Consider the following 15,794-nt stretch of genomic DNA (forward strand, 5'->3'; position numbering starts at 1 on the left):
TGCAGCTTGAGGTCCTCTGAATTAGGTGACAGAAATGCAGTAGGTGTACTTGGTAAAACACTTGATGTGCTACTTATGAGTCAGATAACTAGAAAAGGTGGGTAAGCCACAAGGTAGGTAAGAAATGGATAGAGGCAATTGTGGAAAAATATTACTGTAGCTGAGCTTTGCAAGGTTTGCCCTTCACACTGATTTTATTAGTAATTTCAGTAATGACCTTGACATGAGCAGAACTTTCTGAAGGAGGTTGCAGATAGCGCCAATTTGGGAAGTTCTGTCACTATAGAGAAGGATTAAAGTAGCAATAGCACTTGGTGGCCTTGAGGACTAAAGTGATAGAAAGGGATAAAAATGAGAAATACCAAGTGAAAAGCCGTAGTCTTAAAACTAATGAGAAGAGTTTCTTAAAAATGCTGGGAGTTTATCAGAGGAAAGTGACATATTAGAATTAAATTTGGGATATTACTCAGTTGGCAGGGTGCATGTTTCTACTATGGTGCAACTGTGTTAAGGGTAGGTTGACTCCTTCAACACATCAGATAAAGGGACATTCTGTAGAAATGGGGCTGTATTCATGCTGTACTTATGCTGATAATTATTGTTGTGGTAAACATGCTGTTGGGGGAGAGGACGAGCTAAACAAGGGATTTGTTAGAAAAGGAAGCAATTGATATAAACTGGATGTGATTGAAATTAGTCATTGATTTTGGGAAAATCCTTGATGTCTGTACTGCATTCTTATTTTCTTCTGCACTGGCTTGTAACTCAGCAGGACTTGAGTTACAAGCCAATGCATAGGTCGCTCTGAAAGTAATGTCTGCTATTTATTTCTGCGGAAAGCACAACAAATACAAAGAAAACATTAACACTGTTTCACAGAGCAAATTCTCAGCTGCAAATCAGTTTTTTCAGCATAGTCACCACTATTAGCTATGCATTTTTGCCAGCGATGAAGAAGAGTGTGAATGCCGTGCTTGTAAAAATCTGCACCACCTTCTGCATCACTGTGCTCACATCCACTATTTGGTCTCCGTAAATGTTCAGCAAGTGTCAGTGAATGTCGGTGGGTGGGATCTTTTCTGCATAAAGAAATTCTACTCCTCTTTTGTTTCATGTGCACTTTCCTGTCTGGCACCATTTTGTCAGATTGCCCCTCTGCTGCCATCTGTTGCCCAGCAACAATGTGTAACAGAATATTGATGGGAAGGTTCGACCTTTACTGCCGTGCCACCAGTATCTGTCTCTGACGTCATAGGCCAGCATAACAAAACCAGAGGCGTTAATTTTGGAGCAGTCTTCGTACAATTTACTTATTCCTCAGCTACATTTTCAAGAAGGAAAACAGTGGATTGAACATGTGCAGCTTGCCTGACAGTGTAATGATCACGTCACATAATGTGGCGATGGGAGGTTTCGTTTTCTGTTGGCTTGTGAAGATGCAGGCTCACTTGGTGCCATGTTCTGCTGCAGCACAGGTGGACAAATTGAACTTGTTTTAAGCAGTAGCATGCCTTCTGGCTGTGGGCAAGGACATGCTTCTGGCCAGAGCCAGAGTCTGGTATCATCTCAGCTCTGCTCGCTGACAAGCATAGTCATTTTTCTTATATGTTATGCCTAAATTGTCCCATTCTTAGTTACATCCTTTTTTACTTACTTGTGTGTCTTGTAACATATTCAGCACTACAAGTGCCTCTGTTTCTTTGGTATTCAAACCTTTGAAAATTGTTACAGTGCTTCTCCTCTGCTATTCCTTAGCCACCTTCAGAATCTTCAGCTATTTTAATCCTTTTCCTAAGTAAATTCCTCCTGCATGCTGCTCATTTATTTGCTTTCTGTAAACACATTCCGTGTTGTTTGAATCTCTCTTAATGAGGTGTTTTAAAGTGAATGCAGGATTCCAAGGGTGATTTTTAAATTTTTTTTACTACATTCAGTAGAGCAAAGCTGGTAGACCCTGGTAATCATAAGGACCTCATGCTGAATGACAATCAGGGAGAGGAATGATGACCTCTCCTGTCATAACAAAACGTTTGTTTGTGTTTACTTTGGTTTTGCTACTGTAAATCATTGCAACCTTTTGTCTAATTTGCTCTGCACCTTCACCCCAAGGTCTTACGCAGCCTAAATGCATGCTGAGTTCCTCTCTTGACCAGAGTAGAGGTTTTCATGTGTTTTTCTCATTTCACCTGATTGCATTCTTCCAAAATTAATTGTTTATAAGTTATTTATCCAGTGGCATTTTCAGTAAGAGTGCACTGAAGGCTAATAGTGATGGAGTACTGTATAGAGAAAGCAAAGCAGGGGTAAGCATGTATGGGAAATTTGGTGGCTTAGATGACAGGTTCTTCCAGTTGTTTTTCCACAGGTATTTTAAATACCTTATTCCCATGTATATTCAAAAATCACACTTTGTCCTGGTCCCCTTTCACTGCTCCTTTGGGGATGTGGAAATAGAAAGCTGAGAAACTGGGAAAAGCAGAATTCAATTTTTTTTTTTTTTAATTTTTTTCACTCAGAATGGTTAGTGAAAGTATTTTTGTACTAAGTCTAAGAATCAGAATATCTGTGTTTCGGTCCTTCAGCAAGTGTGCATTAGATAAATATCTACAGAAAATGAAGCTCTTAGTCTTAGAGAGTTGGGCATATGAAATGTTTGTATCAGAGGTCATATATTGCATATGTAACTTTGAAAACTTAAGGGGCTGTATTGCAATTAATGTATGCAAAGGGGTTGCAGTTATTTCTTAGTTTTCTGTAAATATGAATTCTTTTTGCCTGAGCTATAACGACAGATCACTATTCACATTTTGCACTCTAAACTCTAGAAATATGGACTTCCTTTTTGTTCAGAATTCAAAAGTATTGATGTTTTGTTATTAAAAAAACATTAAAAAAATTAATTGTCAAATTAATTTTTCTTCAATTTTGGAGGTATGTCAGCAAACAAAAATGCACTGAAATACTTTAATGGGCTTCTCCATCGCTTACTCTATTTTTTATTTTTATTTTTTTCAAAATTAAAGACTATTTTATATGACTAAATTCTACGGAGTGCTTTCCTCTCTCTAGAAGAAGTGAGAGTTTATTTTCAGTGGATTAATTACTATAAATATTCAAGGCTGTACTATAGGGAAGAAGTAAATGTAAGTATGGCAGAGAAGGGAGGAGGAAGAGAAGTTTGTCTTCACTTATTATTCAGTATTAGGAGGGCTGTGATCCCTGAAGGGTGACCCATGCTTAAATTCACCTTAAGGTGGGGTCCCCGAGCTTCTTTGTGGTGTTTTATGGGTTGCAAAAGGCTATGACCCCAGATATTTAACCTGTCTGCTAATGGTGACTTAAGAGAGGACATTTTTACTGCATCTTTAAGCAGTCATGATGTCCGAGTATGCAGGTTCCTGCGAGACTGTGTGAATGAATGACTGGCTCAAGACTGGCACATCCTTGAACTGTTAGCAAGTTCTGCTTAGCTTTTCAAAGATGTCTGAGTACCTGTACTAAAGTAAATTGATAAAGGAGACTTATAAGGGTTTCTTAACAAATTCACAGAATGGTTGAGGCAGTCAGGGACCTCTGGGTCCATCTGATCCAACTGCTGCTCAAGTAGGGATGCCCAGAGCAAGCTGTCCAGCACTGTGTCCAGGTGGCTTCTGAAGATCTCTAAGGAGGAGACTGTGGAACTACTCTGGGAGCCTGTGCCAGTGCTTACGCGCCACACAAGTAACAAAGTGCTTCCTCATCTCTAGATGGAATCCCCCATATTTCAGTTTGTGCCCATTGCCTCTTTTGTTGGCACTGAATGCCACTGAAAAGAGCCTAGCTCCATCTTCTTCGTACCTTCCCTTCAGGCATTTACAGACATTGATAAGATGCCTCCGAGCCTCTTCATTTCAATCTGAACACAAGAGAGGAGCTCCAGTCTTTTCATTTTGGTGGCCTTATGTTGAACTGTTTCCAGTCTGTTTGCGTCCCTTTCCAGGATGTCAATATTTCACATGTCCATGTCTCTCTTCTACTATCCTTCATTGCTTCAGTGATCTGTGCTGGTAATTCAGAAGGAAACATTTTTCCCCTCCGTCAGAACTTATGGCAATACCTATGTGGAAATAAGGAACTGAGTGACTGTGATATACCACCTGGTTGTCTGATTTGGTGTGAGGGCAGCATTCGCCATGATTCTGTAATGGCTCCAGCTCTCACCTGAGGTGTGGAGGGCTATCTCTCCTTGTTCCACAGCTGGTGTGCTGCAGAAACAGTTCTTATTCTTCCTTATCATTTGTAGTTTTGAGAGCATTCGTCGTAAGGAAGGTGTTTTAGCTTGGTGGCTGGTGGTCTTCCAGTTTCTCTTTCAGGCTGTGGTGTGGAGCTTCGCATACTTTGTCCTGATGCAACAGTGTGGCATTGTTCTATGGCTACCTAAAGAGGAAATCACTGTGCTCCTCTCAGAGGCTGCCATGTATTGTAGGTGGTAAAACAAGACCTTGCCTGCTGCAAAGCATTCTGTAGAACAGACTGTTGTTAGTATAACATTAGCTCTGCTCATGGAGACAGCTGTTTGTATGCTGCTTATACTGTGTGTCTGGTGGCATTTATAATGATTGTCTTTTAATTGCTTGGTCAGCAATCTGTTGTGGAGCATTATGCCACTTTCTGGTGGCACGGAGGCCTGGCAGTGGAATGTCAGGGTTGAGAGGCTTCTGTGTGACCATGGTGAGGGATTGATCTGAGGCCCTGGTATTGTTTGTTTGCGCCTAGGAGGTTTTGTTAACTTGAATAACATCTCTGGGCGATGAGGAACACTGGCATGGAGGTACACAGCAATGAAAGGATGATTTAAACAGCTTTCTTGTGCTGCTTCATCTTCACAGACATCGTAAATCAGATTAGCACGGGACAGAGGAAAGGAAGAGGGAAAGTGGGGAATGGTGTGATGGAGGAAAGGCAGAGGAAACCCACATTTGCTCTAGTAAGCAGATGGACAGGCTGAATCTCCTCACACTCATTCACTTTTGGCTCCTGCTGTCATCTGTGGGTGGAAACATGAATCTTCCTACAATCCATCTCAGCAGCTTCAACCATGCTTTCATTGTTGATGTTTATCTGCCTATATCTTCCATCTCATTTTCCTCCTCCTTTGCAGAAACCCTATTCATACTATTCATAGATGTTTTTTTCTTTTTTTATGCCAGGCAAACGTTCTAAAATAATTCCTGACTCCACAAACATCTTCATGTTGCTTCTTGTGTGGATCCTTCCCTAAACACCCTTAATCACTTGGCAGTTGATGGCAGCATAAGGACTTGTGCCAACCTTTTGGTCCTGCAGAGACATATAGGGACTACTCCTGTCCCTAGCAGGCACCCTGCTCTGGGTGGCACTGTGTGACCAGCTCCTGTTTCCTCACAGATCTCTCGCAACCTGGGGAAACTCTACAGTGAAATGATCTTTGTGAATGGCTTTGTCCACTGTGACCCACACCCAGGCAATGTGCTGGTGAAGAAGTGCCCAGACTCTGGCAAGGCCTACATTATTCTCCTGGACCATGGGCTCTACCAGGTATGTAACTGGGAGGCTTCCAGGTTTCTGCAGGCTCCCTTGAATATTAGGCTGGAAGATCATAACTAGCTGTGCTGTTGCACTTGGAAGCCTGTATGAATTAATTTCTCCTATTTTTCCTGTAACTCTCCAAGGAAACTTCCTGACTCTGGCATGGGGGATAAGACACAGCTAGGGGATGCAGTTTTCCTTCTCCTTCCTTCTTTGTGGACTTCTGAGGGGTCATGTCTTTCTTCTCAGGTGCTGAGCGAGTCATTCCGCATGGACTACTGCCGCCTTTGGCAGGCCCTTATCAAGGCTGACATGAAGAGGGTGCAGAAGTACAGTCGGCGGCTTGGGGCAGGAGATTTGTACCCTCTCTTTGCCTGCATGCTCACTGCCAGGTCCTGGGAGTCTGTCAACAGGGGAATTGACCAGTCACCACTCTCAGCCAGCGAGGTAGGACTCATGGGCTCTTCCATACTGGGAGTCCTTCCTTCTTCTTGGATATCTTCCCTTCTTTTAACCGCTTTCACTGCTGATACCACATGATATTGGACAACCCTTGGCAGCTCCACGGCAAATTCTGCATTGACAGCTAAGCTAGAAAAAGTGAGGAATTTTTCTGCACTGTGTTTTATAGTGGCTGAACTTAATTTCCCAGTTTCACTTGTCATGGGCTGCTTAAATTTTGTATAATATTTTAATGGGTTAGTGTTCACCAGTTCTGGGAAGACAAATCAGCCTTTTCTTAAAAAGAAGTGTTTAATGCAGCTGTGCAGGCAACCAGCAAGGAGGATAGGATGAGGCAGAGGAGACATAAAGGCTTAGTGGGAAGAAGACATGAGAAGGGTAATGCATTATCACTATTCATGTAAATGACTATAAGCACTGATACAAACTCCTAAAAACCCTTGGAAATTACCTCCCAATCAGAAAACCTATTAACTTGAAGTCAAGGTTGCTTAACTGCAGGTTCTGTCAACTCAATCACTACAAATCTAGGAAATTGCGACTTACGTTCTCCCTCCCTTTCCTATCTGCACATGCTGGGATCCTTCTCACACCTCCTAGCGCTCGTTACATGCACACAGTGCCTTAAGAATAGTAGCAGCCCCTGCCAGCTGTGCTTCTTTTAGAGATGAGCATATACTGGTGTGATTTCAGTGTCAGTAGGGAGAAAAATGTTGTATTCTATGGTTTGTTCTGATCTGCACACATTTGTTGTAGATAGGATGAAAATAATTTAAGTAGCATTAAAATATTGTTCTATTAAATTCTCTTCTGGAAATTCCTTTGGGTTGGCATTTCATTTTGATGGATGTGGCTGAATTTGCTCTACTAGTTTGCTGTTATGCACAGTAGTGAATAGGCCAGATACCTTGGGTAAAAGAGCACCCCTGGTAACTTGATTGCTTCCTACCTAAGTTAATTTTGTGCGTATTAGAAATGATTTAATGACTGTTTAGCAGATCTGTGCTTGGTCTGTTGAGTTCTGAAGCTGATAGCTCCAGAAAAAAAAATGTAGAGGCACTAAAGTGAACCAAAACATTACTGACTACAGGGCCAATACTTTAAGGCCAGTGTTGAATCTGAGTTAGTAAGCAATGTTTATCCTAAACCGGCTTATGTAAATTATGCTAGAGATATAATCATGGCTGCATGGTGCCTTGGTGGACTAACGAACTTTGTCAGAACTGGATTGCTTGTATGGAGCCAGCTCTGTTGCTTCTGCCTACATGACACAATTAATGCTGAAACTAGATAATCCCGTAGCAGATAATGGGGAGCTGAGCAGATTTACTGTGGCATTAGGAAATGAGCTGCTGTTTGCCCTTAGTTTAGAGGTGAATTTGGAAGATTGTATCAGCAGGGAAAGCCAAGAGGCTCTGGTAGGCAGGTGCCATCAGCTAGGGGCTTGTGAGAGGATGCATGAAGGTGGATTGACAGGAGAATGTTCTGTGAGACACTCCTGATACAAAATCTTAGCTGCAGTGCTATGTCCACCCTGGGGCACTGCCTCTGGTGGAAGGTTTGATGAAACTTGAGAGAGGCTAGTGGGAAGCTATGAGGACTGGTGGTCAAGCAGATCTAACTCAGGAGGTAAGTCAGGGCAGAAGCAATCTAGAGAAGTGCAGGCTGAAAATTTGTGTGTGTGATTTCAGTCTGTTAAAGACTGCTGCAAACAGGAGAGGAAGTAATGGGCATAAAATTCAGTTAAGAAGATTTGGGTAAGAATATGAGAAAAGCCAGATCTAATGGAAGGGGTAGTGAGATACTTGGTGCAGTGATCTGGTCACATCACTGGAGAGTTTTAAGGGCAGGCTGGGCAAACGTGTGAGGATTGCTATAGGTGTAGATGTTCATGCCTAAAGCCAAGGCGGGCAGCAGACTGCTCAGGGTGGCTGCTAGCCCTATCTCATCAGTTTTATGAATGTGTTTTGCTGCATCCCGCAGCTGTCTCTGTGATTGCAGCCAAGGGGCTTTTCTCAGGTCCTCTGGCACAGCTCATTTCTTCCTCCATGCACAGGCTTCACTCCTGACAGAAAATGGCAGTTCTGATGACAGATCATGTGGCTGCTTTGTGATGTGTACAAACAGCTGGAGCTAAAAATAAAAAGAAAAGAAAGAGAAAACAAAATCTCTTTGTAGAAGATAAAGTACCCTCTTCTGTGGTGCTGGCAAGGATAATGAATATCAGCAGAGAATTTTCTGCCAACAAACAGTGGAATGAAACATTTAACATTTAGGAGAACTGAGCATCTTCTTGCTGAAGCTTTGTGTGTTTGGTCAGTGATAGAGCCAGAACATCATTTATAATTTATTTGTCAACGCCAAAGCAACCATGGTGGTGCTTGAGTTAGGTACACCTATGACCATCATGGCCTGCATACTGCTTTTGTGTGGGCTTTTTCCTCTGTTTTGAGTCTAAAGTTTGCAAAGTTGAGTATGAGATCTCGTATCATGAAGTGCATACACACCATCTGTCATTCCACAGGAGAAAATGTTTTATAGCAATCCTTTCCCTTCCTTACAAAGGACTGTCTCTCTCTTTAAGAAGTCATTTACTACCCTCTACATCTGTCCTGTTGGATTCTGGCTATTTCAGGTGTTTCAGGGACTTTTTTGGGGGTTTTACCAATTCATGTCACGACCTTTGTAGGAAGAGGTAAGAGCACAGTATATATGGAATCAGATCTACTATCCTGTCCTACATTTACTGGAGTGATGGTGGAACTGTTAGATGTAAGAAGAAGCAGGCCTGAGGCAGAGGGCTGACTGTTTTATGTGCTACTATAGAAGCCATCTTACATGGTTCAAGCCTGTCAGTAATTGCTGAGCTGTGCCATCCTTGGTAGAGATCTTATCTTGATTAGTGTATTTGTAAGCTGGAGAGCTGATGAAAAGGAAAGATCTCTCTGTGCCTTGATTTTTATACTTCTTTCAATGTCTGATCGTGGCTGCTGCAAGGCAAAATACAGGTCTGTCAGACTAAGGGTCCTACAGATGACAGTGTTATGATATTTTGGGTTAACGTGAGGGTATGCATAATGCTTTTTCAGCTTCACTCAGTTGTGTTGAAAACAAGGACTAAACTAGGCCTTGGAAATAGCTTTACCAGTAAATCACAAAGCCTTCAGTTTCACGGGACAGCAGAACACATGTGACATGGACCAGCCTGGTTGTTTTTGCTCTTTAGTACCTGGCCTAGAGTCAGGGTCTGGTAAAACGCTGTCTCCTCCTTCCAAATCTCAGCTGTGTCTGGACATGAGTTTTCCATGCACTCTCAGCTTTTCTGTCCTTTCTCCCTGACATGACCTGGCTGAATGCAGGATGTGGAGATCCGGTCCAATGCTGCTGCTTACCTACCCCAGATCACCCAGCTCCTCAACAATGTCCCCCGCCAGATGCTGCTGCTACTGAAGACCAATGACTTGTTAAGGGGAATTGAGTCAGCTCTGCATACACGGGCCAGTGCCAGTTCCTTCCTCAACATGTCTCGCTGCTGCATCAGAGCTGTGTCCACGTAAGTCTGTTCTCCAGACATCAGAGCTCAGACACAGATCAGCCTACAGATATGCTGCTCTCTGAGGGCCAAGGGGAATCCCAGGGCCAGCAGACCAAGGGACCAGTCTCATAGCAAATATGTGAGCAAGCAGTGTGTCAGGATTGCTGGAGTGCTATGAATGTGCAGCCAGTGAAGGCTACAGGGGTACACCCCTGTCCCTGTTGAAGTAAAGCTGGGCATGGAGGGGGAAGATGCCGTGGCCTTGGGCTCGCTGTATGCAGTGCAAAGGGAACTAGGCTCACGCAAGAGCAGGCTGTCTCTTCTGCCAGATTTGTACCAGAAAAGGAGACCCCAATTCCTCAGGAACTTCTGTTTGGAGAAAATCCGTACTCCCAGGAGACCTGACAGCTGGTGACTATCCAGGTGTGGGACAGTCCACTCCCCTGGGAAGGGGGTTGGTTGTACAGAAGGAAATTGTAGGATAGGCCATCTTCTTATTGGGCTGTGTCCTGCTGGATCTAATACAGCTGTTTCTCTCATTCTAGGTATCAGAGGAGCAAAAGTCACTCGCTTTACAGGAGGGTCCACATCTCACTCACAGAAGCACTGAGCCTATGGCAGATCGACTTGTATGAACTCTTTCTGTGGCTGAAAGGGTCTTGTCTGGGGAACTGGGTCATTGCTTTCCTGAGCCGGATGCACCATTCCACATAACTGACATGAACTCATGGAAGAGGCTCAAGTGTTCCCGCCATTCCACTTCTACTCTCCATGGCATATTTGCATTTATGACTGTTTCTGCTGTTCTGTGGCCTATTCTTGGGTCTTGCTCCTTGTTACATGCTGCACTGTCCTTGCTTGTTACAACACTAGCTTTCTCTGTGGCAGCAAGAGGTGAAGTAGGTATGAGGGTTCTGCTGCTTTATAGTTTAAGAAAGGAAGGTGTGGTATACTGTGTCAGGAAAGGCATAGTATTTTCTCTCCCCATTTGAGCTGGGGAAATTCCAGACATTCCAGTGGTACTGCACTGGAAGCAAAAGACTTTTCTAGGCTCTTTCTTAAACAATCTTACAAAATTTAAAAGAATCACTGCCCTGCCTAGAATACCCCGAAACATTTATTTGACCTTTGAAAAGAGAGGGTCCATCCCTTTAAATTCCAATATGATTTATTTTAGCTATTGCAGAGTCTCCGTAGTCTAACTTCTGCTCAAATGTTCAGAGAGTTTCTCAGAGAGAAGTGAGACCTTGTGGAGAGCTGGCGTTATGACTTCTATTTCCAGTACTAGAGTACCGTAATGGTGAGAACAGTGGACTGGAACCCTGGTTCCTGAGGTTCTTGTATTGTCAGCAAGTGCCTGTGTGGGTTTTGGACGTTTTCAGTCCTGTTTCCTTGCAGTTGGAATGAAGAAGGAGACAGTGGTCCTACCTTTTTTTCAAAAATCAGGGAAGGCAAGAGGAAGGACAACTCAGGGCTCTGAAACTGCTGGTAATGTATGTGTGCTGTACAGATGCTGCCGCACAGCAAAATAAATGTGTTGCATCAAAGACATTTGTAGGAAGGATGCCAAGCTCTGTACTGAGGGTGATTTTTGTGACCTCTAACCTCAGACCTGTTTCCAGGGGAGTGAGTGATGTAAGGCAGTGCTTGTTAACTGCAAGGTGAGTGAAATGCCATCTTGGTCCTTCCTCTGCTCAAGAAGTTTGTTCCACATGCAGATCCTCTGCTTTTGCATCGGGTGTGTTGGGATGTAGTGGAGGAGTGGGTACCATCCCCCTGGTAAGGCACGCCACTACTGGCCAGCCAAATCCATGCCATGCCTACCTCTTCCCTGTCTGCAGAAGTGTGCTGCAGCACATCTGTGAGACGTCACCATCCCCATGCTGCGCATTGAGCATTTTGCCTTGTCACTGCCGGTGACATTTCACTGTTCTTGCCTCAGATGAAAACCTGCCACTTGCTCGGTGGTGCAAGTGACAGGTCTGATGACTCTCACTGCAGCTATGGGATGGTTACCAAGAAGTCTTGCCCAGTGGTATCTCTTGCTGATCCTAGGAGATGATCCTGCTGTTTGTGAAGATTCCACTAGCCAGCAAGATCGAGGTGGCTGCTGAGGTCATTTCAGCTATTTCATCAGCTCTCTTGGTGAAAAAGGGGCTCCATGCTGAGTAGCAAACATTGAATGGGAATGTTCCTTCGCCGCCACCAAGCTTGTTCAGGTTCAGCTGAGGTTCGTTGAATCATTAAGGCTGTGCCTGAGAGTAAGGCACAAAAAAGGCATGTAGTTCTCCCATCTGCATACAGCTTCCCAGTTTGCACAGTTGTGAAACATCATCTTGCAGTATGTCCACTCGCGTGTGAAGGGAAGCATGGGGCAGAAGTGTGGGTAAGTACCTGTGTGAGTCCTCAATGAACTGACTCTTTTATTGGCTGTGCAGAAGAGGGAAGGGATTTATTCACAAAAGGTACCTGACTGCGTGTGCACTTGGACATATTGCGTTAGTGACTGTGGAAATGTGGCTTATGACAGTGACTGCATGTGTGTGCTGTGTGTGCACAGCCAGCTGGCTCAGGGCTGTGAAGTGGTGTGTGACTGGCAGAGTTGTTGATGGAGAATTACTGAATGTGGGATTTTAGTCTCCTATGCAGTGAATTGCCTGAGCCTTCCCTATAATGGGGACAAGCAGGAGTGATGTGCCTTCCCATCTTTGCTAAGCGCAAAAACAGAAAGCAAACTAAGGCCAAATGTCCTCACAAAGCTTGTCCCCTACCTTTGCTGTGACGGGTCAGAGATTCTCCCTGCTTCTGGATTGTGTAATAGCATCAGGGAATAGAGTGGAGGTGACTGCAATGACGAGACTCCTGAGTCAACACAGAGTCACAGGAATCCCAACGTATTGATCCTGCAGTCTGGATGTGAGTAAACTGCTCATGTGAGCAGTCTTGCTGAATCAGTACCTTTCTTGGGCAGTTAAAGCTGGTAGCCTGGCCACTGGGGGGGGGTATGCCTGTCTCATTCTCTTCACAAGCAGAGCTATGCTCAAAAATCTGATCAAGTGCACTCAGTGAAGTTCAGGAGACCCTCTAATGATTGGTCACCCACTGTGCAGCCCCTTCTTTTAGCCGCCTCTGCAAAAACTGTTGCTTAGCCCTGTCTGCATATACTGACCAGAGCACTGTTTGGATCTCAAAGATCTGTGAAGGCTCATCCCTCAGTGGGATCCTAGTCATATCCCTCATTTCCTGAGGATCCTGCAGCTGATATCTGCACGGATTACTGAACCACAGTCTGCTCCCAGCCAAGCCTGTTCTTTCATCCCACCAAAACCCAGCCACACAACTGCTAGCAATGCTGCTTGAGGAAGGTGCGAGTTCTAAAAGTGGAAGGGAGTCATCAGCCCCTCAGACTCATTTTTGGCAGCATGCAGCAGTCAGACAGCAGGATATATTTGAAAGAGCTTTGTCTATTGACATTAGTTTCTGCCGGGAGGCTCTGTGCAGCAGAATTAGCAGTGGGACTCCTCAGTCAGTTTTGCTCAGCTCTCACCCTTCCCACAGTCAATCAATTTTTTGAGAGAGTTTGCCTGAGGAAAGAACAAGCCGACACCCAGCGTTTGACCCTTTAACATTTTTGCCTTGTCTTTTTGCTGAATGCTCTCAAAGGTGAGTCTGTTAAAAGGGTTTTGAAAAGACACCTCCCCATCCCAACTGTGCATCAGCTCTGTGCACTTGGCTTCTTCTTCCAACCTGAATTTATTGGTGTTCTCACCGCCAGCAAATGCAGTCTCTACTGTTCTGCTTGCAGTTGACACTCTGCCTGGGTTTAGCTGTGAGCTGAAATTTCACAGTGCTCTCTGCTTGGTGCAGGCATTGAGCATTTGCTTTAAAGCAGGCTCCTGAATGCACAAACTCTTTCTCAGGACAGAAAACTGCGGTGGTTGAGCTGAGGCCGGAGATGCAAAACTAATGTGCCACTTTCTGCTCCCATGGTATGAAATACTGCATTATAGCTTGCTAATGTCTCCCTTCCTAATAGCTCTCAGTGCTCTCAGATGTGCTGAGAAGGCAAAAAAAAAAAACACCCTTCCAGCTGATCTTTAAACGTGCATCACTGGGTTGGCTTAAGGTGGAAAATGGGGGTAGTCAATGAGAATGATGTTGCCTTGCAAAGCTCTGCAGGAGTTTGGGGTTGGAAGTGAACAGGTTTCTTTCATAACCAGATCAAAAATAAGTGAGAGAACATTAGTCCAAGCTAAACACCAGAGCTTTACCTAATATGTCCATATGTAAGTAAACTTTAATGACAATGGGTTGACTGCATACAGATGTACAGATTTAGGCTGCACTGTACATGCAGAGGGCCATCTTGGAGGACCTGTGAGTCTGGTGCAGTCACAGTGTAGAGGCTTTCCAAATGAGCCACTCTGCATCTCATAGCAATTGAACTGCAACCAGCACTCAGCCTGGCCACCACTGAAGTTGCTTCCAAATGAGGTTACTAGGGCTACATAGCTCTTGGCATAGTTCTTGCCCCTAGCCACCTGCTTCTGTCCATTTCCCCTCTACAAATGTCTATGGAGGCAACAGCCACTTCACACTCACTGCCTCTTACTATGCTACGTGTGGTCAACCTATGAAGCCCAAAGGCTTTCTGCTTCTGGTTTGCTGATCTTCATGCACTCCTGGCTGGGCAGGCAATGGCCATTCTGCCCCACTGCCTGTGAGGGGGGACCAGCTTTGGCTGCTTCACCGTGGGCCATTAATAGTGGTGCTAGTGGTGCTGGCAGTCCTGCCAGGCTGCAGGCAACTCTTTGGAGAGCAGCACGAAATTCCATGTGATGCTGTGTGCTCCTAGCAGTTAATGTTTCTAGCTCAGATTGGGAGCTTAGGGTTTTGAGAGGAGAAGACTTGAAGAAAGGAAAAAGGAAAAGGAAAAATAAAGATGTGCCATCTTTCCCATTTAGTTAGCACCAAAACTGGTGTGTCTGATGCATAATTTTTAAAAACTTCTGGACTGCTCTCCCTGCTTTTTGTTTTGCAGGTTGCCCAGACACAAGCAGGCAAATTGAAGAGTTCTTCTCCTGCAGCCCCATGTGCCCCTGCAGTGTGGTGTAATGCTGAGGCACAGCCATTTGCAGGCATCTTTGAACTTTTTTTTGGCTCTGTCTCTGTGGAGCTTTCATGTGGCTGATATCCTCTCTTCTCCATATGGGACTGGGGCCTCTTTGCTTTTTGTTCTCAAAGCTTTTTGTTCCAGCTGGTCAGCTAGCAGCTGTCACTTGCTGGGAATGCAGGCTGGTGCATTTGAAGCCCCCAGCTGTGGGGCCTATCATGGCTCCCTGTGGTACAGAGCTAGGAGGCTCCGCACTGCTCTGCAGTGCCTCTTGGCCACCTGGCTCCAGCTCCACCAACATGCCTGCAGGCTGGGGCCATCCTTGTTACTCCAGGCGTTTGCTCAGGACTGTGAAAGAGCTGGAGAGTGAGAGAGTGGCATGAGTAATTCATGAATTACCCTCCTGAGAAACATTATCCTTCCCAAACATCATGCAGGTGACAGTGAAGTCCCCTGACTTCTTACTCCATGAAGAGTCACTAGAGCCTTTCTCCTGAAAAGAAAACGTACCAGCAAAGTCATAGCCCTGCTGAAAAGGAGGAGGAGGGGGTTGTGGTGGACCCACATAAACATGAGATCGCGGTGTGTTCTCATTTGTACTGGTGTAAGTCACATCCTTGGTTATATCAGGAGCATGGCTGGCTTGTCCTCCTCTGTTTGGTGCTGATGAGTCCACACCTGAACCATTGCTCCCCTTTTGAGTCTCTGATGTCAAGAGGATGTTGATAAACTGGGCAGGATCTGTTGGAGGGCTATCAACATGGCCAGGACCTGCTTCCTACAGCCTGAGAAGGAGATGGGCTTATTAAGTCTGGCAAAGGTAAGCAAAGGGATGTCCTGATATTGGGTAACAATTGAGAAGGAGTTAGAGAGACAACGGAGCCAAAATCATCTTGGCAGTGCCAAGTAATTCAATGTGGGCCAATGGCCACAAGTTATGCCTTAGACAACTGAACTGGAACCAAAGAAAAAGTTCCCCACCGTAGGCTTGTCTTTCCTCTGAAGTAATGCCCAGGCCAGTGCTTGCCAGCCATTTTGTTTGGTTTTCTGTTGCAGACTGTGGCTGTGAGTCTGTGTGCTCTGGCTTGAAGCCAGGCTGGGTTGTTCAGCTTGTAGCTCAAATTAGCCAGGCACTTC

At 44.8% G+C, this 15,794-nt stretch overlaps 1 protein-coding gene across 5 annotated transcripts in view; it reads left to right on the plus strand.

Annotated features, from left to right (window-relative positions):
• Positions 1-11,095, plus strand: part of ADCK1 (aarF domain containing kinase 1) — a 77,230-nt gene extending 66,135 nt beyond the window's left edge. For all 5 annotated transcript variants that reach the window (XM_085225405.1, XM_085225406.1, XM_085225407.1 and 2 more), the window contains 4 exons: positions 5,407-5,556; positions 5,797-5,994; positions 9,369-9,562; positions 10,090-11,095. In XM_085225405.1, the coding sequence (XP_085081531.1) occupies positions 5,407-5,556; positions 5,797-5,994; positions 9,369-9,562; positions 10,090-10,258 (711 nt within the window). In that variant the 3' untranslated portion in view covers positions 10,259-11,095. The remainder of the gene's footprint in view (positions 1-5,406; positions 5,557-5,796; positions 5,995-9,368; positions 9,563-10,089) is intronic.
• Positions 11,096-15,794: the final 4,699 nt, after the last annotated feature.

The sequence above is a fragment of the Meleagris gallopavo genome, chromosome 5, assembly GCF_905368555.1.
Source record: "Meleagris gallopavo chromosome 5, MGAL_WU_HG_1.1, whole genome shotgun sequence".
Lineage (NCBI taxonomy): Eukaryota > Metazoa > Chordata > Aves > Galliformes > Phasianidae > Meleagris > Meleagris gallopavo.